Here is a 24,622-nt window from a genome sequence, read left to right as displayed (position 1 = left end):
GACAAATCACTCCTAGAATTAATCTGTCTTTTCTCTTTACAGATGCTGACTGATCTGCTGTCCATTTCCAACTATTTAGATTTTTGCATTTCAGACAACTGCTGTTTCTAGAACAAAAACAAAATATTGTGAATGCTGGAAATCTGAAATAAAAAGAGAAAATGCTGGAAATACTCAGCAGATCTGGCAACACCAACGGACAGCAAAACAGGGTTAATATTTCAGGTTAATGAAGAAAGGTCATTAACCTGAAACATTAACTATTTCTCTTTTCACAAAAACTGCCAGACTGCTGAGTATTTCCAAAATGTTTCTGTCTTTACTGCTGTTTCTATAACATTGGTTAACCACTATTTCCATTTGATAGCCATATGGCAAGCTTGGTCATCTACTCCTTTGTTGCTTAAATTCCATACTTGCATTAAAGTAAAACTAATAAATCCAAAAATTGTACATTGGAATACTAGCATACAAATGCTTGGAACTTCTGTCTGAAATGTATATCTCATTAGTGGAGGTGCTAAATTAGCAATAATTGCATTGATCATTGATAACTTAGAACCCATTGTATAATTCCATGACCCAGGTATATTATAAGGGAGTCTATAATTTTTAGTGCAACATCAGTTGTGATGAACTGTGCTCAGATAGAACTTGAAAGCAGCCATAAAATGTCATTAAAAGAGTGTTTATGCTTGAAACTGCTGAAGGACACATTATAACGGAGTACAATGCTTACTTTTTGGCATAGCAACACTGAGGGCTTTGGATTGAGGACCTTGTCCTCGTCGGTTTGCTGCTCGAATTTTGAAAATATAGCGCTCCCCGGGTTGCAGACCATCAACTATAGCAGTTGTAACGTCCCCAGTAAAAGTAATAGTCTTTGCTCCGAATGGTTTGAGAGCCGGGGCGTATGAAACAATGTATTCTGAAACAATTTGGCAGATGGTTGAAAGGAGACAACTGAAAAAAACTTTGCTTTTCCACTGGAGGAACTGTATGGGAAGAATGAATCACAGGGTGCATTGCTAATGTTCACTGATTAGCAATGCACTAAACAACAACTAGAGTCTATTATAAAGATGAGATAATATTAAAACAGGGATACACTAACCCAGTCCATGAAATCCACAACTATCTAGATAGGCCACATACTAACTAAGTAAAAACTATTTTATTTAAAGAAATATTAACATGTGAGTACACAATTAGCTAGTATATATTGACAAGCTGGACTAAATTAAAACAGTTATGTTACCTTTTGAAAAATAATGCAATATCACCTTGATATTGAACTTTTCTCCACAAAAAGCTTTCCTTTTTCATTTATTTAATCCTAAAGTAACACATTTAACTGAGCATTCATGAAATAATTAACATATAATGTTTAGATCTTCAGTATAATTATACAGAATTAAAACAGATTTAAATGGAAATAAATTCATTTTTGAATGAACAACAGTTATATTTAAAGAACATGATTTTTATCTTGCCAATTTGTACTGCCACTTTTTCCCTTCACTCCTCTCCTGAATATTTTACTGGGTATGATCCTACAGGCAGCAGGCACCTACCAGTGCTTTTCCCAACTGGCCAATATTGATGTGCGAGTAATGATGGGGAATGTTAACAGACTATGGGAAGGCATCATAATTCAGCTTGGTGTTACCCTCACCTTACTGCAATACATGCAATTTGTTTTGAGGCAGTCAACAGTGATCAGAAGCAGGAACCCTATCAGATATACACCTTCCTAATTGAGGGGCCCCAAAATAACTTCCCACTAATACCTCAGTTGGGATCTATTAACTGAAATAAGCCAGAAATCAAATCAGGAAGCTTTTTGTTCCATACAACTGACTAAAATAAGCTTTCTAACCCCAGCCACGATGACTGAATTTTAAATTATAATCTGTTTTATAGATCACAGACACACTAAAAGCAGGGTTCTCAACCAATCAGTAAAAGGTGCACAAGGAGATAGGCGACTATGCCAGAGTGAGACAGAGACTAGGTGCTTAGCAACTTAGGTTCACGTGGTAAGTTCTGGTAAGTCCTTTTCAGGATTTAACTATAGTTTAAGAAGCAAGATCTGACATTGTATAACCTGTAAGTAAGTTAGGTTAGCTTGTTAAAGAGAGAACCACCTGGAGTGGCAGTTATCTGTCAATCATCTGAAAGCAGTTGTTTCAAGTGGTGTAATTACTGTAGCAGGAAGCTAAACTCACTGGTGACTCCTCAGAGGGTCTGAAAAAGGGACAGGCTTTTCAAGCCTTATAATCAGTAAGGGGCACACGAGGAGACAGATGATTATGCCGGAGTAAAATAGAGACTTAGTGAGTAGCGAATTAGGTTTACGTGGGAATTAGGTGCACAGGGGAAAGAGGTGTGGTATACATAGAAATTATTCTAAGTTAATTAACTGAGTAATTAAATTAAGTTAGTTAAATAATGTAAGTAACAACGGCAGGACTGCTGTTATGTTGCAGCTACAGAATGTGGGAACTTTTGGACATCAAGACGATCCATGATAAACACGTCTGCAACAAGCGGAAGCAGCTAGAGGAATTCCGGATCAGGATTATTGATCTGCAAGCTGAACTGCAGACACTGTGCAACATAAGGGAAGGGGAGAAATACCTGGATACTTTGTTCCAGAAGATGATCACGCCTCTTACAATAGGGTCGTCTGTTTTGGTCAGCAGTGAAGGACAGGAGGATGTGACCATGAGTGAGGTAGGCAATGGGACCGAGCAGACAGTAGTGGAGAAGCTTCAGACTTTGCAATTGTCAAACAGGTTTGAGGTGCTCACAACTTGTGTGTACAAGAGTGAGGTCTACAAGGTGGATGAGCAGGCTGGCCATGGCACCATGGCACAGGAAGCCATTCAAGTGGGGGGAGCAAACAGGGATGTAGTGATAGTAGGGGACAGTATAGTGAGGGGGGATTGACACTGTTGTCTGCAGCAAAGGGTGGGAGTTCAGATGGCTATGTTGCCTGCCCGGTGCCAGAGTTCAGGACATCTGCTCAGGGCTGGAGAGGAACTTGCAGTGGGAGAAGGAAGATCCAGTTGTCATGGTCCAGGTAGGTACCAATGATATAAGCAGGACAAAGAAAGAGATACTGCATAGTCAGTATGAGAAGCTAGGTACCAAATTAAGAAGCAGAACCTCAAAGGTAATAATCTCTGGATTATTACCTGAGCCACATGCAAATTGGCATAGGGCAAATAAGATTAGAGGGGTGAATGTGTGGCTCAAAGACTGGACTGGGAGAAGTGGGTTCTGGTTTGTGGGGCACTGGCACCAGTACTGGGAAAATTGAGGGCTGTACCGTTGGGATGGTCTACACTTAAACCGTGCTGGAACATGCGTTCTTGCAAATCGCATAACTAGGCAAGTGGAGATGGCTTTAAACTAAATGAAGTTGGGGGGGGTGGGGGGAGGTGTTGGTGAGGGATCAAGCTTGAGTAGACGTGGAAATCCCAGGGGTACCTACAAGGCAGAAGACCATAATAGTAATATGGGAAACGAGGGTCATAGAACAGCAGGAAGGGACAGAGAGATAAAACCTAAAAATACACCAATAGTCAAGACTAGATATTACAAAGATAATAAAAAGACAAAACCACATGAATGCGCATAGCATTCATAACAAAGTAAATGAATTGATAGCGCATATTGAAGTCAATAAATATGAGCTGATAGCCATTATGGCAAAGTGGCTGTAAGATGACAAGGGTTGGGTCCTGAATATTGAAGGGTATATGATATTCAAGAAGAATAGGAAGTTAGGTAAAGGTGGAGGGGTAGCACTGTTGATCAAGGATGGCATTGGTGCAATTGTTATTGATGACCTTGGGTCAGGAGATCAGGATGGAGAATCAATTTGGGTGGAGATGAGGAATAATAGGGGAAAGAAGTCATTAGTGGGAGTGGTCTACAGGCCCCCTAACAGTAACCACAGTGTAGGACAAAGTATACAAGAAGAAATATTGGGTGCTTGAGATAAAGGGACGGCAATAACTGAAAAAATCAGATTGGCAGCAGTAGCCTGGATGAAGAGTTCATAGAATGCTTTCGAGATAGTTTTTTATTAGAGCAGCATATTCTGGAACCAACCAGGGAGCAGGTTATATTAGATTTGGTATTGTGTAATGTGGCAGGCTTAGTTAATGACCTCAAAGTGAAGGCGCCCCTAAGAAGCAGCAACCACAATATGATTGAACATTACATCCAGTTTGAAATAGAGAAGAGTGGATCTAAGACCAGAATTTTAAATTTAAATAAGGGCATGAAAGCTGAGCTAGCTGAAACAAACTGGGAAACTAGGTTAGGGGATGGATCAATAGAGAAGCAGTGGCAGACATTTAAGGGGTTATTTCAGAACACTCAGAATAAGTATATTCCTACTATAAAGAAAAAAAATTAAGGGGAGGGTCCACTATCTGTGGTTAACTAAAGAAGTTAAGAAAAGCATCAAACTTGAGGAAAAAGCTTATAACTGCGCAAATATGAGTGACAGATCAGATTGGTCAGTATCTAAAGAACAGCAGAGAATGACTAAAAGGTTAATCAGGAGAAAGAAATTAGAGTGTGAGAAGAAGCTAGGTAGAAATGTAAAAATGGATTGCAAGAGTTTCTACAGGTATTTGAAAAGGAAAAAAGTAAAGTTAGTGTTGGTCCTTTATAGTGTGATAATGGGGAACTAATAGTAGATAATATGGAAATGGATATATGAAATGAACAAATATTTTGCTTCTGTGTTCACTACAGAGGATACAAAAAACATTCCAGCAATAGCTGTAAATCAGAAGGCGGAAGGGTGAGGGGAACTTGGTGAAATTACAATCACTAGGGAAGCGGTAATGAACAAACTGATGGAGCTGCGGGCTGACAAATCTTCGGGTCCTGATGGACTTCATCCTAGGGTCTTAAAAGAGGTGGCTAGTGAGGTAGTAGATTCATTGGTTTTAATTTTCCAAAATTTGCTAGATTCTGGAAAGGTTCCATCAGACTGGAAAGTAGAAAATATAACCCCTCTATTCAAGAAAGGAGGGAGGCAGAAAACAGAAAACTATAGTCCAGTTAACTTGACATCTGTCATGGGGAAGTTGCTAGAATCGATCATTAAGGAGGTCATTACTGGGCACTTAGAGAAACTCAAGGTAATCGGGAAGAGTCAGCATGGTTTTTCTGAAAGGGAAATCACGTTTAACCAATTTTATGGAGTTCTTTGAAGGAGTAACATAAAGGGGAGCCTATAGACGTACTGGATTTCCAGAAGTCATTTGATAAGGTGCCACATCAAAGTTCATTGCACAAAATAAAAGCTCATGGTGTAGGGGATAATGTATTAGCATGGATAGAAGATTGGCTGGCTAACAGCAAGCATTGAGTATGCATAAATGGGAATTTTTCTGATTGGCAGGATGTGACCAGTGGAGTCCTGGAGAGGTCTGTGTTGGGGCCTCAACTTTTTACAATTTATATCAACGGCTTAGATGAGAGGAGTGATGGCATAGTTACTAAATTAGCAGATGACACAAAGATAGGTAGGAAAGTATGTTGTGAAGAGGACATAAGAAGGTTGCAGATGGATATAGGTAGGTTGAGTGATTGGGAAAAAATCTGGCAGATGGGGTATAGTGTAGGAAAATGTGAAATTGTGTATTTTGGCAGGAAGAATAAAAAACCAGAATAATACTTAAACAGAGAATGGCTGCAGAATTCCAAGGTGCAGAGGGGTCTAGATGTTCTAGTGCATGAGTCACAAAAAGTTAGTATGAAGGTACATCACGTAATTAAGGCAGCTAATGGAATGTTATCCTTTATTATGAGAGGAATTGAACATGAAGGGTTATTGAATTGAAGGATGTTATGCTTCAGTTATACAGGGCATTAGTGAGACCGCACCTCGAATAGTGTACGTAGTTTTGGTCTCCTTATTTAAGGAAGGATGTAAATATGTTGGAGGCGGTTCAAAAGAGATTTGCTAGATTGATACCTTGAATGAGCAGGTTGTCTTATGAGGAAAGGTTGGACAGACTGGGCTGGTTTCCACTGGAGTTTAGAAGAGTGAGGGGTGACTTGATTGGAGTATATAAGATCCTGAATGGTATTGACAATGTGGACATGGAAAGGATGTTTCCTCTTGTGGGTGAGCCCAGAACTAGGGGGCACTGTTTTAAAGTTAGGGGTTGCGCATTTAGGACTGAGATGAGGAGAATTATTTTTCTCTCAAAGGGTTGTGTAACTTTGGAACTCTCTGCCTCTGAAGGAGGTAGAGGCGGGGTCACTGAATATTTTTAAGGCAGAGGTAGATTGATTCTCTTGCCTAACAGGAATCTAAGGTTATCGGAGGTAGATGGGAATGTGGAATTTGAAAAACAGATCAGACATGGTCTTATTGAATAGCAGAGCAGGCTTGAGGGGCCAAATGGCCTACTTATGCTCCTATTTTGTATGTTCATACTTTGCTTCTGAGCGCCACACCCGCTCCCCCCACCCTACCATTGAACTATAGAAAAGTTATGTCGCAGAATGAGGCCACTCAGCCATTGTATCCTATAAAAATTCCATGGACCTGTAGCACAAATATTATTAGGGTGTTAAAATTAGTAAAACTATTGAATACATTTATTATTTTTATTTTGCTTACTTCAAGTGAAACTTTTGCTTGGTGCTGAGCAATACGTCTGTTAAGACATGGAGGTATCTTAAACAAGCACATAGACATGTCATGCTAAATGTTCATCCTGGCTCTGTTATTGCTTAATTTAGTAGACTCTTTCCAAGCTTTATAGGCTGTCTCTGAGATTGGGCTTCTGGGACCAAGTGGCAGATTCTGGTTCTTCGCAGCCTGTATGGGCCTGGGCTGGGGACTATAACGATATTGTGCTGGTGTCGATTGGTAATCAGGGGAAATTAAACACTGTGCACTGACTACTGTAATCTTTGAGGGTAGCCATTAATTTGACTTTAAAATACCCGCATGGTGGAGACAAGGGGACAATAGCAAATCCCTTGAAATATTTGTGTGGGCCCCATATTGAGGATCCTTGCTATAAATGACACGAGATGTTAGGATTTATTTCATAGTCAGGTGCTTCCTGTTGTGAATGATATTCGCATCTCCAGGTATTTCAGGCTGTAGTGCCTTATTTTCTGTGCACTGATTAGGGAATCAGTGCTAACATGCCAGTAAATGATGGAACCAAAATTGGTACATTCCAGGCCTGGTGTGGAGTCTCACCTGACAGTGGGGCAGATTAGAGACCAGAGCATAGCTACTTAACTACTGGTCTCAATTCATTAGTCTGCAGTCATATCAAGAAACACTTCCGGCCACAAGCCCATGGAAGCAAGGGACTTTTTGATAACTGGCAGTAGTATGCCGCCAATTTAAATAAGATAGTTTCCACCTCTTTCAGTACAACAGTTATGCAATGGGTTCTAAATTATGTCATGGATGCCAGTTTTCGCATGTTAATTTGTTGATCTGTTATTTAGTCTAACTGCTCAGATAAACGTTTTGCTATTGTTGACTCCGTATTTTAGTTTGCCGGGAAAAATTCATATTCAAAACTTTTCTTAACAGATTGTTCAACTTTCCATTTGTGTGAATCTCTGAATATTTTGGTTTAATGATGTTACATTTTCCAGGAGCTTTAACATGTATAAGGGATGAACCTGTTTGGACTGGGTTTACAGCAATAGCTGCTCTCATTTCCATGGTGAGGATTCTATTTGATGTACTATTATAAAGATTCACTTTTCATCAGCTTGTAAAGCAGTAAAGAATACAATAATCTGGATATTGTTCCTGGATTTTAACAATGCTATTGTAAAATCGCTTACCTGTAACCTTTCCCTTGCTGTCATTAGGAGGGTCCCAGGATGCAGTCACTGCTGCTCCTTTTTCACCTAATGGCTTCACCTCAAAGTTCTCAGGACTGGAAGTAGGAACTGCATTTGAAAGTCAGAATTAACTCAAAGAACAGGATAGAAAATGTCTCACTCATTCTATTAAATTCAAGATGCTAAAAAACACTGTAATTCACAACTGTAATGTCATTTCAAACAAAATATATTCTGTGCTCAGAATCCCTCCAAATTGCAACCATGGTTAATACTTATTCCACTTTTATGATTTTCTATAGATCATCAACACCGAGCCATAAGCATGGGGAAAAATTGCTCCTTCCACCCCATTTATATTGCTCTATTAATTCTATAAAAGGTTGTGAGTGCTTTTCTGGTGCTGTTTATTTATTTGATCCAGTGACAACTCAGTACACAGATGCATCCAACTTAACACAAGTTTAAAGTGATGCCTTCTTAATTTCAAATCAAGAGAAATAATAATCTCAGTCTCACATTTTGTGTGTCTGGAATACCTAACTTTAACAATTGATGTGATTGCACAGATTGGGAGGTCTGAAATATTTATTTCTGAGTCTATCTATTGCTATATTCATTTTATTTATATTTTAGTTTTTTTCTGTAATTTTGTAATGTCTTGTGCCATGCAACTAGCTAAATATGTACAGTGACATTGATGAATTTTAAAACGTATAGATTGCATTTCCACATGTCCTGTTGTCCATATTTCATGTGAGGCTATGCCTGGAATCCTAATTAATTCACAATAATTCCATTCAACTACTTTAAGCATTGACCCATTCCACTTCCAAAACAGGTGGAAGACAAAAGCTTTATTATGATGCTGATAGTAAGACACCAGCTATGTAATCAGTCTCCAGATATGCCAACTCCCATAAATTAATTGCAAAAGTCTTGATTTCTGGGTAAAATTATGCTTCCTACAATTGCATGAAGGCTCCAAAATCTTGGGATTTTATTGCTTCTATTGTTGAAATATCAGGTGAGGCTGGTGAGAGACAGGAAGTTGGTGATGGCAATGCAACTGCAACTGTGAGTAAGGTGGAGGCCCAAGGAAGAAAGAGTATGGGCTGCTGTTAGCGGTGACAATGACTTCAGCTGTGGTGATACATCTTCAGGTCAGTGGATTGGGAGGAGTAGGAGAAGGTAAGGGTGGCTCCAGATTGGTGCCTGTATCTGTCTTGATATTGTATCTTCCTCAAAGTTTGTTCTCCTCCTCTTTTGATACCAGTGCTTGATTCAATGATGTGGTTCCATGAGTGCTGGCAGCCTTCTGGTAATTTGCCCAAGTGTCCATTCTTCATGCATCAGCTACATTTTGTATGTGATTGTCTACAATGCAGTGCATCATACCAAGCTGAATTTTAACTGATGTATTTGTGTTCTCAGTTTCCAGGAGTAACTGTATAAAACGCTGGTTAGGCCACATCTAGAGTATTGCGTGCAGTTCTGGAATCCACATCATAGGAAGGATGTGATTGCACTAGAGAGAGTGCAGAGGAGATTAACCAGGATGTTGCCTGGGCTGGAGAGTTTTAGTTATGAGGAGAGATTGGATAGACTGGGATTATTTTCCCTGGAGCAGAGGAGATTGAGGGGGGACATGATTGAGGTGTACAAAATTACGAGGGGCATAGATAGGGTAGACAGGAAGGAACTTTTCCCCTTGGTGGAGGGATAAATAACCAGGGGGCATGGATTTAACGTAAGGGGCAGGAGGTTTAGAGGGGATGTGAGGAAGAATTTTTTCACCTAGAGGGCGGTGGGAATCTGGAACTCACTGCCTGAAAGGGTGGTAGAGGCAGAAACCCTCATAACATTTAAGAAGTATTTGGATGTGCACTTGCGATGCCATGGCATACAAGGCTATGTATGGGCCTAGTGCAGGAAAATGGGATTAGAATACTTAGGTCCTTGTTTGACCGGCGCAGACTTGATGGGCCGAAGGGCTTTTTCTGTGCTGTAGACTTCTATGACTAGGAGTTGTTATTGGAGAGTAAGCAGGAACAGAAATCCTGTCTTTTTCTCTCCTCACCCCAGATATTTTGAAGTCAACTGTAGTGCTCATACTGCTGCCTGACTAAGATGATGAAGATCTGAGCTTGGGAACTGAAGAATCCTGCTTCAGACACCATGAAGTAGGCTTCATAGTCTAGAGTATGTCAACAGCAAGTCTTTATTAACAACTCTTAACTATGTACATATTTACAGTAGAGCATACAGGTATGGAGCTGACTCCAGTCTAGGTCTTTACTCATCTCTAGATTGACCCTGGCTCTAGGTCATGTGCCTTCTTGCGGGTGGCACTATACTCAGTCCCACATTAACTCTTTATGTACCAGATCCTACTACCATACTTCCCCGCAAGTCTTTATCCCATGGATATAGAGTTACCTTACTTTACTTCCAAGTCTTACATTGTTATAAGTCTTGTGCATTATCCTTATTGTTACAACCTTAATGTAATTCTAACATTATTGCTACTACAGTGTTAACATCAGCAACATTAACAACATTCTCACTAAATCCATCTCCTCCCTTCAAGTTAGAGGTTCAGGCAGTCTGGAGGCCTTATAACCCTTCCACATCTTGTTCGCTGTCCTGCTGGGATAATGGTAGGCTCTGGTGTTGCTTGTTCTTTTTGTTGGCTTGGAGGTTGGACTGGCATTGGATACGGTTTCATCAGTTTCTTCCATTGCTTGATCTTAAACCATACCTGGTTGGTCTGGTTGGCTTGGCAGTGTATGGCTGTTGTTATTCTTAATTGTTTATTGTGGGGTGGACGAAAATCATATTTGTCTATTGGCAGTGTTTTTCCTTCTTTCTTTTCCATTTAGGCCATCTGGAAGCTCTCTGGGGCTGAGGAAGAGCATTCCTATGGGAAGATGATGATTGAGTAGCATGCTCACCTCTGTTTTTTGTTGTTAATGGTGCACAACTGCTACCAAGTTCCAGCATTCCTTGTGGTCTTGGCATGCTGGCTGGAAGTTGCTGTGTGTGCACAGTGGTTGGTGTGTCTACCAACTGTACCATCATCTTAATTGGAGGTAGAGGCTCCTCAGACTGTTGATCCTTCTCTGGTACCACTTCTACTAGAGGTACTATGGTAATCTCATGTTCAGTTGGTTGGTCTGATCATTGGGGACTTTCCAGGACCTCGAATGACAATGGGCCAACCTGCTCCACAAAGCAAGAAGAGGGATCGCAGGTGAAATCAAGTCTGAATACTCTTTAGTGTTTGAGGGCTCAGTACAGTGATGTCCTGGCTAGCTCATGACTGTGGTAGTCTTGACATCTTCAGCTGGCTGGAGAAGATCAAGGCATATGCAGGCATCTCCGCTCTAGAAGAGAGAAAGCTGATTGCAGACGACATACATCAGCTCAAAGATTTGTTTATCACCATACCTCATTGGTTCAGGGATCATACCGAGGATCGGGAATTGGACTCCCTCTGCTCCATACAGTGGAGTATCTGTCGTTTGAATCCAAAGGTCTTCAAGCAATGGTTCTTTGTCTGGCAGGACTGTTACGCTGACACCTAAATGTAATTTAAAATTGGCTAGATGATCATTTACCAGGATGTTAGCATTCCAAACAGAAGAGCCGCATTCTCTGATGTCCCGTGAGAAGAATGGCTGTGCATCTTCTGGGTTTTCAGTCTCGATCTTGTGGATGACCTTTGGGCTATTTATGTGGTGCTGGGGTTTTGACTTGCAGTTTGCCAAACAGTCCCTGTCTGTTGCAGTGGAGTCTTTGGGCTGTACTCACAGGACACTGATCTTTCCTGTGACAGCACTGGCAAGGTCGCTCTGCTGGGTGATTCAGGGATTGCTTTCCCTGACTTGAGTGGTCCCAGCATTTTTGTGACTTGATATGGTGGACTGAGAGTTGGTTTCTGCCCCATGAAGTGTTCTGTCCCCTTAGAGTGGTACTGTGTTGTTCACATAGTTCAGACAGTCAAAGTAGCTGGACTACCTTGTGAGACAGCCTCAAGCTTGCAGGTCTGCAGAGTTTTGTCTGAAGTTTAGAGAAATGCTGTATCTTAAGAATCAGCTCCTCCTAGGACTCCAATCGTGTGACTGGCCAGAGCCATGGGTAAATCCCGGTGTAGCTGGAAGTGTGGAATAGCAATCCATTTGTGATGATTTTAAAAGCTTTAAGAGATTACAGGCTTCCAAGATGGCATTGCTGGTTACTGCTGAACAAAGGATTGCTGGATTTTGACAGGCTTTTCAAAATGGCAGCAGCATGCTTCTGCCTTAAGAAGGGGCTAAAATGGCGGTGGAGGTCGGCTGGCTGCCAACTTAATTCATTCAGCGGTGTTGCGTTACGAGTTGGGGTTCTTGGAAAAGAACCATGGGCTTGTCGTTTCTGAACCTGGATGGCCGCGAGCTACCTGGAATGGACAAAATCAATTATTAATGATTTATTTTGCCAGGCTCGGGAGCTACATGTTGAGTCTCAGAGTATGGGACTTGGTTTAACGATGAGTTGCTTTCAAAAGGCACTTCTGACTGAATGACTTAAGAGGTTATCTCAGGACTAGCTGGCCTGGAATTTTTTTTTAAATTCTCATCTTTGCAGGCTGCGAGCTCTGCTGCTGAAGCTCTACTTCCAAGCAGGATGCAATGGAGTCTTCTGCTCGAGTAAAGCTACTTCCTTTCTTGTTTGCTTCCAGTGCCTTCTGTCTCTGGAACTTTTTCCTTATTTTTTTTCTCTGGTGAGTTTTCTCAGCATCACTTGGGATTTAGGTTCAGTGCAGAATCCTTTGAAGGTGTCCTTTTTCTTAGTTTCTCAGCATTCTTGTGAGGATGAGGATTTTAATCCCGATGCTGCCACCATGAAGAATCCTGCTTCAGACACCATGAAGCGGGCTTCACAGCCTAGAGTATGTTAACAGCAAGTCTTTACTAACAACTCATAACTACATACATATTTACAGTAGAGAGTACAGGTATGGAGCAGGCTCCAGTCTAGGTCTTTACCCATCTCTAGACTGACCCTAATTCTGGGTTATGTACCTTCTTACATCACTGTGTGGGCTGTACTATACTCAGTCCCACATTGATCCTTTATGTACCAGTCCCTACTACCACAGGAACTTCCTGATTAATATGTCCCAGCACTTCACCATGCAGAGCATTTACAGCAAAGACAATCTTAATTTATGTGGAAGCTTGAATGTCAGAAAAATATCCTGAACAAGTGGGGATAGGGGTGGGGAAAGCTCTCATGTGAGTTAAGAGAGATGACCAATAGTTTGGTTGAAAAGATGAGGGAGAAGGTTTTTAAAGGTGAAGAAGTGGAAATGTTTACGGAGGCAACTCCAGAAAATAACACATTATTAATGAGCCATCCAGGTTGTTTAGATAAATGCAGAGATCATGATATATAGGTGTTAGAAGTGCTCCAAACCGATGTCCGTGTCCTGATTTTAAGTAGATAACTTTTACAACAGATTATTCAGCTGTCCAGGCCAGGAAGGCCCTGAACTCTGTCTTTGAATCAGTGCTCAGTGTTCTGGGTCTAGCTGGGCAATGCAAGGGGCCCCATATGACCTCATTTTCTAATGAGCTATGGAGAAGAAAGGTCACACAGAGTTTCTGCTCTTGAATTGCTGCTTAGTGATTTCTACTTGGAAGTGTGGACCGTTACGAGTTTGTGTCCACATTGGGTGAAAACAAGATTGTGCACATCTCTGATGCCCTTCATGGTTGAACAGAATCATAGAATTTTTATAGCACAGAACAGGGCATTTGGCCCATTGAGTCCATTCTAGCTCCCAGGAAGAGCATCTCAGCTAGTCCCACACACTCACCATTTCTATGTAACCCTGCAATTTTTTTTATCTTCATGTGCTTATCAGGTTTATTTTAAAAGCCACCATTGAATCTGCCTCCAACATATCCTTAGGCACTGCATTTCCAATCCTAAACAGTTTTATGCAGCAAGTAATTTGGCATGTCATCTTTTGCTGTTTTACTAATCATGTTAAATCTGTGCCCTCTGGTTCTTGATCCCTCTGTCAAAGGGAAGAGGTTCTCACTGTTGTCTAGACCCCTCAAGACTTTGTGCACCACTCAAACTTCTCTTCTCTATGGAAAACAACTCCAGCTTCTCCAATCTATCCACCTAACTATCCCTCCTGCCTTGAACCATTCTTGTAAATCTTTTCTGCACCCTCTCTCTGAAGCCTTTACATCCTTCCAAAAGTGTGGTGCCCAGAGTTGGACATAATTCTCCAGTTGAGGCTGAACCAGTATTTCATAGCTTCCTTGCTTTTGTACTTAATGTATTTTGTATTTATGTTTAGGATCCCAAATATCTTTTTGATCACTTTTTCAACTTGCCCTGCTACCTTCAATGATTTGCGTACATGTACCCAGGTCTGTGTGTTCTGGAACCCCCTTTAGAATTGTACTCTTCATTTTACATTGCCTCTCCTCATTCCTCCTACCAAAATTTATCACTTCACATTTCTGGGTGTTGACTTCATCTGCCATATTTCTGCCCATTGCACCAGCCTATGTCCTCTTGAAGTCTATCACAATTCTCCTCACAGTCCACAATACTTGCAATTTTGTGTCATCTGCAGATTTTGAAACAGTGCCATATACACCCAAGTCTGGCCCTAATACCGACCCCTGGGAATGCTATCAGATTCCTTCCTCCAGTCTGGAAAAAAAAGCTTTCCCACTACACTCTGTTCTTTGTCATTCAGTCAATTTTGTATCCATGCCAGCATTGATCCTTTTATTTCATGGACCTCAACTTTGCTGACAAGTGTTAGGTCAATAAGACATGAAAAGAAATCCAAAACTGTATATATAAAAACTTTATTTTTTTTTGTTATTTTAAAAATGGACTTTATACTGAACCAAAAAGATAGCTGCTATAAGTCACATGATCAGCACTTTGTTCTGGAAACTACCAAGAGAAGTTACAAGGACAAAAGAATCCTCATTGTGGAATCTCACATCCAATTGTAATGACATTATAATCACGAAACCAGGGGAGTTGCAGATCAAAACTCGTTATTCCTGTAGAGTTTTTAAGAGACTCATCTCACACCTGGGACTACCCAGATCCATTTCAAAAGGGGACCACTGAGGGGACAATGAATGTCATTAGCACCTTGATAAGCATACCACTCTAGCAGAGTCAGAGGGTCTGCCTAAATAATGGCTTCCCAACACAAGAACCTCAACATGGATAGTAGCTCTTTCAAAAGCTAATGGCTGAAGTGTTAACAGTCCTGAAACCAAAGCCAATCGCAGACAATAGATAAACATCCCTTTTGACATCATTGTGGAGTAAGGTCACATGACTTGAGTGACCATTTTGAAATCTCTATATTCCTTTGAGAACTGGGAAACTCTTAGTTTAACACCAAGCAGAAAGGACCCCAACAAGCAGCCAGTTACCATCTCTCAACTCTTCAAAGTCTGTTTGATTTTAAAAGTCTCTGATCATCACCTGTTAAATAGTCTATGCACAGAAACTCCATTGTGCTGCATCATCATTTGTTTCAAGGACTCTCATATTGTTGTCTCCAACCAGAAACTCATCTGGACTGATCTCCGCCATGGAGGAAACACCACTGGACTTTGACTTCTCTGACTCTGGAAATCATGTGAACTGATATTCATCTCTGTGGTTCTCTTACTGTTGTTGCCCATAGTTGAAAATCATCTTTTCTATTATGTGTGCATGTGGTTGTGAACACTCACTCTCACCACATTTGAACGTGAATAAGCTAACCCAAGTCAATCATGACGTGTGTTTGCTGTGAGTTATTTTTAAATTGGACCACACAAACTGAGGGTCTGGGGAAAAACACCACAGCCTACTTTAAAAATAACTCAAAAAATTCTCTGCTTATGGAGAGACAGGGAAAGAGGACAAAGAAGTTCAGTTCCTCTCTTTCTTACCTGTAACACAGGGCTATTAAATGGAACTTTATCGAATGCCTTTAGGAAGTCCACATCAACCGCATTACCCTCTTCAACCTTTGTTCTCTCATCAAAAAATTCCATTAAGTTAATTAAATACAATTTACCTTTAACAAATCCATGCTGGCTTTCCTTAATTAATCCACGCTTGTCCCAGTGACTGCTAATTTTGTTCTGGAATATCATTCTTCACAACTGTAATTAAACTTCCCACCACCAAGGTTAAACTGACTGGCCTGTAGTTGCTTGGTTTGTCCTTGCACCATTTTTTGAACAAAGGTGTAATACTCGAAATTCTCCAGCCCTCTTGCACTCGTCTTATATCCGAGGAGGATTGGAGGATTATGGCCAATGCCTCTGCAATTTTAACCCTTACTTCCCTCAGCACCCTCAGATGCATCCCAATCAGTCCTGGTGACCTATCAACTTAAGTACAGCCAGCCTATCTAATACCTTCTCTTTATTAACTTTTAACCAATCCTCTACCTCAAATATTTCCTCCTTCACTATAACTATGGCAGCATCTTCTACCTTGGTAAAGACAAATGTAAAGTACTCGTTTAGTACCTTAGTGATGTCCTCTGCCTCCATGCATAGATCCCTTTTTGGTCCCTAATTCACCCTATTCTTCCTCTTACCAACCTTTTGCTATTTATGTCTACAGAAGACTTTTGTATTCCCTTGTATGTTAATTGTCAGTCTTTTCTCATACTCTTCCTTTGCTTCTCTTATTTTGTGCTTCACTGTGCCTCTGAACTTTCTATAGTTGGCCTGGTTCTCAAATGTATTATCAACCTTGCATCTTTCCTACACCCTCTACTTCTGCTTCATCTTAATTTATATTTCTTTTGTCACTTAAGGAGCTCTGGTTTGATTACTCTGGCTTTCCTGCTTGTGGGAATGTAGCTCAACTATACCTAAGCCCTCTCCTCTTTAAAGGCAGCCCATTTGTCATTATAATTTTACCTGCTAATCTTTCATTCCAATTTACCCTGAACAGTCCATTCGCAACCTAAATTAATCTTCCTCTAATTAAGTAATTTACTCTAGATTGCTCCTTGTCTTTTTTTATACTTAATTTAAATCTTATGATACTATGATCACTGTTTGCTAAGTGTTTTCCTACTGACATTTGATCCACATAGTTTTCCAGAACTAGATCCAGCAACGCCAGTAGTTTTTTGTTTTTAACGCCCTATCCATGTTGGATTGGAAACATACTGATCCAGAAAATTCTCCTGAAAACAGTTCAGGGATACATCCACCTCTCTATCCCTTATACATAATTATGCTAATATAGACTGAGATAATAGAAGTCCCCCATTATCACAACTCTATAGTTCTTACTCCTATATGTAATTTCCCAGGGATTTGAATATACATACATATGAATGTACGAATTAGAAGCAGGAGTAGGCCACTCGGCCCCTTGAGCCTGCTCTGCCATTCAATAAGACCTTGGCCGATCTGATCGTATCCTCAACCCTACATTCCTGTCTACCCCAGATTACCTTTCACCCTCTTTTTAAACAAGAATGTATCTAGCTCTGCCTTAAAAATATTCAAAGACACTGCTTTCACTGCCTTTTGAGGAAGAGAGTTCTAAAGACTCTCAATCCTCAGAGAAAAATGTCTCCTCATCTCTGTCTTAAATGAGCGACCCCTTATTTTTAAACAGTGTCTCCTAGTTCTAGATTCGCCCACCAGAGGAAACATCCTCTTCACATTCACCCTGTCAAGACCCCTCAGGATCTTAAAGGTTTCAATCAAGTCACCTCTTACTCTTCTAAACTCCAGCGGATACAAGCCTAACCTGCCCAGCCTTACCTCATAAGACAGCCCACCCATTCCTGGTATTAGTCTAGTAAACCTTCTCTGAACTGCTTCTAACACATTTACATCTTTCTTTAAATAAGGAGACCAGTTCTGTACACAATACTCCAGATGTGGTCTCACCAATGCCCTGTACAACTGAAGCATATTCTCCCTACTCTTGTAATCAATTCCCCTCACAATAATTGATAACATTCTATTAGCTTTCCTAATTACCTGCTGCACCTGCATACTAATCTTTTGTGATTCATGCACTGAGACACCCAGATCCCTCAATCTCAGGGCTCCTCAATCTCTCACCATTTAGATAAGAAGCTTCCTTTTTATTTTTCCTGCCAAAATGAACAATTTCACACTTGCCCACATTGTACTCCATTTGCCAGATCTTTGCCCACTCACTTAACTCATTTATGTCACTTTGTAGCCTCCATACATCCTCTTCACCATTTACTTTCCTACCTAACTTAGTGTCGCTAGAAAATTTAGCCACCATTCCTTCGGTTCCTTCGTCCACATCATTTATATAAATTGTAAAAAGTTGAGGCCCTAGCACTGATCCCTGTGGCACACCGCTCATCAAATCCTGCCAACCAGAGAAATACTTTTTCCTTTACAGTAATTTCCCACTAATGTTGTAACTCTTTTGAGTCAAAAGCAAATAAACTAAATTAACAAATCAGGGAACAAACTAAAAAGCAGCCCCTGAAAAGGAAACTGTAACAACAAAAAACAAAATTTAAAGGAAATTTACCAACATTAAATCAACATGTGATTAGGGGGTCGATAAAGCACCCCAGCCCCTGTGGTGCCCACCGGGCACGGAAGGCCTCGAGGGTGTCGGCAGACACCACATGTTCCCTCTCCAGGGACACCTGGCCGCGAATGTAGCTGCGGAAGAGGGGTAAACAGTTGGGTCGGACAACCCCCCTCAATCACCTGCTGCCTGGACCTGTTAATGGCCAACTTGGCCAGGCCCAGGAGCAGGTTCACAAGGACGTCCTACTCCCTCCCCACCCCTTTCTGCACCAGGTGCCTGCAGGTCAAGAGCATGGGACTGAAGTGCAAACAAAACAGAAGCAAAAGGTTTTTCAAGTAACCAAAAAGTGGGTGCAGCCTACAACAACCCATATAAGCGTGGTCCACGGACTCCAGAAGGCTGCAAAAGACAAAGGTATCTTGGGAGTCCATGAACTGACACATCCTACGGTTATTTAGGACTGCTGCATGCAACACCCTCCAACCCAGGTCCCCGATGGAAAGGGGGAGGACTCCTGTGTAGAGACCCCTCACTGGGGACCTCCGCCACCGGGCAGCAACAAGCAAGCGAGGCCAGGGAAGTGGAGGGTGTGCAGCAGCAGCCCACACTGGAAACCCCCCACCCCCCGTGCTGTGCTAAATCACAGAGGGAATTTCTGCTAGGCAACTCAGGCTGCAGGATACCAGCTCCTGAGGGAGGGTTCGGGATTTGGTGCCAATGTGGAATTCCGTCCGAACAGGGGTACGCTCAGACAGAAGAGCATCGCGCACCTGCGAAACCTCAAGACCCAGTATGACGTCGGGGTGGAGCATGACTGTCCTAAGGTCTTGAATGGCATTGGCCATGAGCCGGACGTCTGCTGATGCACGATACGCCAACTCCTGTGGAATTATCCAGCCCAGTCGTCCGCCACCCAGCATGTTCCCCCATCCTGGTCACCCCAGCAGCCACAGCTCTCCTCTCTGCCAGCCAACGAAAATAGCAGAGGTGTGGATTCCTGAGCAGCGGCTCTCTGATGATAGCCGCTACTCCTGATGGCGGAGAGCTGCATCGCAAGGCGACCATGTTCCAGACTTTCATCAGCTCCTGGTAAAAGATGGGCAACGCCTGCAAGGAGCCACAAAGGCCCTTCAGGTCTATAAACAGGAGTTGCACGTCATAATTCAGGCCATGCACTTGGTGGAAGAAATACATTGCCAGGGCACAACATCTGGAGGGGGCTCGACATAAAGGTATCGCTGCAGGGCCTGAAGGTGGAAAGTTTCCACCTGGGTGCGTAGGCACACCAGAACCTGACCACCCCCCCACGCGGGAGTTTCAGAACCTCAGCAGCGGCCCAGTGCAGCCCTTTGTCCCAAAAGAAGCCGATGAGCATTCTCTGGATTTTTGTGACAAAATCCAGGGGAGGGGTCAAAGTGACCAGCCGGTACCACAACATGGCGGCAATCAACTGGTTAATGACCAGCACTAGGCCCCAGTAAGGCAGCACTCGGAGCAGTCCTGTCCAGCACCACAGGCGAGTGGTGACTTTGGCCTCCAGTTCCTGCCAGTTCGCCAGCCAGGATTCCTCTGCAGGGCAGAGGTGGACCCCAGGTACAGGAGGCTGGTCCTGCTCCAGGTGAAAGGCCTGAGCTCCTCGAGTAGGGGATCCATCTGCCACTGACCAACCAGGAGTCCAGAACACTTGCCCCAGTTGATCCTGGCAGAGGACGTGGCAGAGTAGACCTCCTGGCAGTCGCGCATCCACCGCAGGTCAGCCGAGTCGGTTAACATGAGCAGCATGTCATCAGCATAAGCCGAGAGGACCACCCCGATGCCCGGTCCGCGCAAAACCAATCCCGACATCTTCCTCCATAAGAGGTGCAGGAAAGGCTCCATGCAGATAGAATACAATTGGCCAGACAGGGCAGCCCTAAAGCACTCCTCTCCCAAGTTGAAGGGACCCGTTAACCTTCACTAGACACTCTGCGGCAGTGTACAGGAGTCAGATCCGGACGACGACTTAATGTTGTAGTTGCGTACCTGAAAATTGCAACTTTAAATGAAGTAACATTAAGCAAATCAGATCTTTTCATCTCAACCAATGTCAGAACTGTAGTTAGGTTCTGTATCACCTTTCTAATCAGAAAAAAAGCATCAAAACATTCTGGAGGCAGCAAGCGGGAAATCAAGGTGGCGAACGGGAAATGGAGGCGGCGAGCGTGAAATCAAGGTGGCCAGTGGGAAATGGAGGCAGTGGGCGAGGCAATGAGCCAGAGAGGTGATGAGCGGGAGGGAGGCAGCAAGCAGTGTGGTGAGCGGGAGCGTGGTCATGAGCAGGAACTTTGTGTGGCGAGCAGAAGCGAGGCTGCTTTGGGGGGGGAGGTGGTGACCTGGTGAGTGGCAGTGAGCGGACGGAAGGCGGGGAGTGGGAGGGAGGCAGCGAGCGGCAGAATGGCCGTGAGTAGCAAGATTGGGCAGCGAGCAGGCATGACTGCTTCAAAATGGAACCGATCTGGTCAGTAGGTGCAGTTTTGGCCCTGGCGCAAAATAACACTAAAACAGAAATCCCAACACTTTGTTTATGCTTCCCAATGTTACTACTTGTCTTCTGCCTCACTGCTAAGTTAGTTTAAACCCTTCCCAACAGCACTAGCAAACCACCCATGAGCAAATTGGCTGTAGCCCTGTTGAGGTGTAACCCTTCTGGCCTGCACAGATCCCACTGTCCCTCTGAACAGATCTAGTTTATTAATTTAATAAAATGCTAAGTTATATTTCCCCACCTCTGAGTTTGACTCGTTTCCATGCTTACAAAGCAAAAATAACGCTACAATACTCACCAACTAATCTCTACCTGCATTCCTATGAGGTCACTCCTCAATTTTTTTTTTATTCATTTAGGGTTTGAGAATCTGAGATGCTCTGGACACTGCCACCGTGCTCAGTTTTTGTATCTTCAAACCTCTCCCTCAACGCTCTGCTCTCTGCCACTGTGCTCAGTTTTTGTATCTTCAAACCTTTCCCGTGATGCTTTGTTCTCTCAATAGCTGACTGGAGGGCTATTTGGATGAGATACTAGTTGAAGTGTTGTCCCAGCAAAAGGCAGTGTCTAAAATTAGAGGGGCAGGCAGGAAAAAGGGAAATGGAATGATAATATTTTATTAGGGTTATGGCGAAGGAACAGAAATGTGGATAAATAGCTCTGCTGAAGAGCCCAATCGGTCTAATGGGATCCTTCTTTAAAACATGCTGAGATAACAGACAGGACTTTTTAAACCAGTTTCTTCTAAAGCATTTTCAAATGTAGTAATATGGTGTTTTTAAGAGCTCTGATCTGTTAAAGCTAAATAAGCTTATAACGTTTATAAAACAACTGTCAATCCATATTGATTCATGTTTGGAAAAAATAGCAACTCATAACTTTTATAGCAAATCTCTTGACCTTTAAGAGTATGTCTCTTGATTTATGAGACAGTGGGATAGGCATTACTGAGTCTCGTGGCTACAAAGAATTTTAGTAATGCATTGTAGCAGTGGTATCTCTCTACTGAGCTCTCTCAATACTTTAACGCCTCACAGAAATGACAATCCATTCGAAAATTCTAATCAAAACACATATTGCAGAAAAAGCCTCTCAAGTCCCACACAATTTCTGAGATTTGTCAGCACATCCAGTATATATAACAGCATAGCCAGATCTGTACAACTTATCATGAATAGGCATGTACAGAGCTTTGTCATTCATGAGCTGTACAAGTAAGACATTCAAAAGCCAATAAGTATCAGAATTAACAACAGAGGATGATGACAGATCTATCGCCGTACTGAAAATGGAAACAATTAATCACACAGTCCTTAAGTAATGGTTGCAAGGTTATTTAATGCAAAACAAAATCAAGTTTATTCAGAACGAGCAACACCACTGAATTCAATCCCTCTAATGTATTTGAACTATAGTCTATTCCTGATAACTCAAAGCTGCTTAATTTGAATTACCACAAAATCTAAACCTTTTAACATGAAAAATAACTTGGAACTATCAGCAGCAGATTGTACAGATAATTGCAGTTTGAGCAGTGTGTTGTATTTGGAGTGACCTTTCAGTACTGAGCATTAAAAACATACCAGACTCTGGTGTTCTTTGGAAAACTGAAACACTCCATTTGCCATCTCTGTCTCTTTGTGAAGCGCGAACGGCAAATTCGTATATGGAATCTGGTGTGAGCTGGTCAATCAGAACTCGCCTGTATGTCTTAGATATTTTATATTCCCATTTGGCTGATTCTCCTTTCTCTCTGTATCTAACAGTGTAATATCTGAAAGGTTAAGAAGAGCATATAAATGAAAACATTAGCCTTGCGTGAAATTTTTACTGTTTTGAATCATCACTAACAGATAATCCATGGTGGATTCAGAAAGAAACATGGCAGGTTTAAAAACAATCCACCAGTCCAGCATTGCAAGCCATCTGGAATATTTGCTTCCTCCATCTTTGAACTGTTCTTTGTATTGTTTTGATGCCACATGGCAATTTCCAATCAAGAATATGACTACTACTAAGGCACCTGATGTTGCTTCTCTTGAGCCAGCTGATGATTCAAAGTACGTTCAGCACATGCTGGTAAAAAAGCAATTTATTTGTTCCACATTTACCCAGATCACACAGCTGGACCATGAACCCACAATTTATGGAATCTCTGTCAACCCTAGGCCATAAAGCTTATACTTTCAATTGGCATTATTTTACTATCGGTGGCACGATAATACCAATAGGTTAATAATATAGGCTTATAATGCAAGAGCTTGGCCCAGCAAAATGATGAGCTTTGCATTGCCACAACATCATAAAGGTTTCAACAATGTAATTAAATGATATATACCTCTACACCAAGTCCCTGAGAAGCGCAATAGATGGGAAAGGTTTCCATGATATTACTAGCACAATAGCAAGTTACCCTAACCTTCTATAGATGATTAGGAAAGCATATTCAGTATACTGTCACCAGGTTAAGACAAGTGAATCAACTCAGCTCTTTGTCTCATTCCTATGTTGGTTATAACAGAGTTTGAATTTGAAAGGGAGCTGATATTGCCAGTTTAATATATATTTAACTGTGTATAGCTTGGTGCAGGAAGTGAGCCAGCCAGGTTCCTTAAGTTAACAAGTAAGGAATAAGTTTTAGTATTAGAACTCATTCAGGTAAAGATACAGAAATTATTAACAAAGGGTGTAAAATGTACATAAGTGTCTAACTGCCCACTAATGCAAAAACAACACACACACAATCCCCCCTAAGCATGCAAAAAAACTGCAGACTATCAGATCTAAAAACACTTGGCCAAGTAACAAGTCAGAAAAAAATATTCACGATGACATAAAAATTAATATTTTATACAACACAACTTCATAACAACACTGCAAAATTTTGAGTTTAGAGCGAGTGACAAGGATTATTCTAAGGCTCACAGCTCTGAGTTATGAAGTGAGCTTCACAGAAACGATTCAATGTAGAAAACTGAATGAAGAGAGCTAAAGATGCAAATAAAATTTAAAAGTACCAAGTCACTTTTCAAAAAAGATGAAAATATGGGTAATCTCATCTAAAAATTAGTACCTTTAAGGATAGACAATGAAGATCCTTTTAGGACTAGGATTGATAACAATTTAGAAGGAATTAAATATTATAAGGACCATGGAAATACTATTCCGAGTGCAGTAACTAGTTAAGATAAATGTTGAATGATTTAAGGTTAAATTGATATTTTGTGGCTTCACATGATCGATTTTTGGCTGTGTGAAACAGAATCCAGAATTTTTACAGCACAGGAGGAGGGCATTTAGCCAATATGTCTGCACCAGCTCTCCGAATAAGCAATTCATTTAGTGCCAATCTCCTGCCTTCTCCCTGTAACCCTGCACACTCTTCCTTTTCAGATAACAATCTAATTCCATTTTCAATGCTTCGATTTAACCTGTGCCTCCACCACAATCTCAGGCAGTGCATTCCATGCCTTATTAACTACTTGCTGCATGAAAAAGTTCTCTCTCACATCACTTTTGCTTCTTTTGCCAATTACTTTAAATCTGTGCCCTCTCGTTCTTGATACTTTTACAAGTAGGAACAGTTTCTCCCTATCTACTCTGTCCAGATCCCTCATGATTTTGAATACCTCTATCAAATTACCTCTCAGC

At 41.7% G+C, this 24,622-nt stretch overlaps 1 protein-coding gene across 3 annotated transcripts in view; it reads right to left on the bottom strand.

Moving 5' to 3' along the window:
- Positions 1-24,622, bottom strand: part of fndc1 (fibronectin type III domain containing 1) — a 256,905-nt gene that overhangs the window by 99,953 nt on the left and 132,330 nt on the right. For all 3 annotated transcript variants that reach the window (XM_078556838.1, XM_078556839.1, XM_078556840.1), the window contains 3 exons: positions 22,555-22,745; positions 7,861-7,968; positions 740-928 (listed from right to left, as the gene is read on the bottom strand). In XM_078556838.1, the coding sequence (XP_078412964.1) occupies positions 740-928; positions 7,861-7,968; positions 22,555-22,745 (488 nt within the window). The remainder of the gene's footprint in view (positions 1-739; positions 929-7,860; positions 7,969-22,554; positions 22,746-24,622) is intronic.

Source organism: Cetorhinus maximus, chromosome 14 (assembly GCF_964194155.1).
Source record: "Cetorhinus maximus chromosome 14, sCetMax3.hap1.1, whole genome shotgun sequence".
In the NCBI taxonomy this organism is placed as follows: domain Eukaryota; kingdom Metazoa; phylum Chordata; class Chondrichthyes; order Lamniformes; family Cetorhinidae; genus Cetorhinus; species Cetorhinus maximus.
The sequence above is the reverse complement of the archived record's forward strand: the minus strand, read 5'-3'. Positions and strand labels throughout refer to the sequence as shown.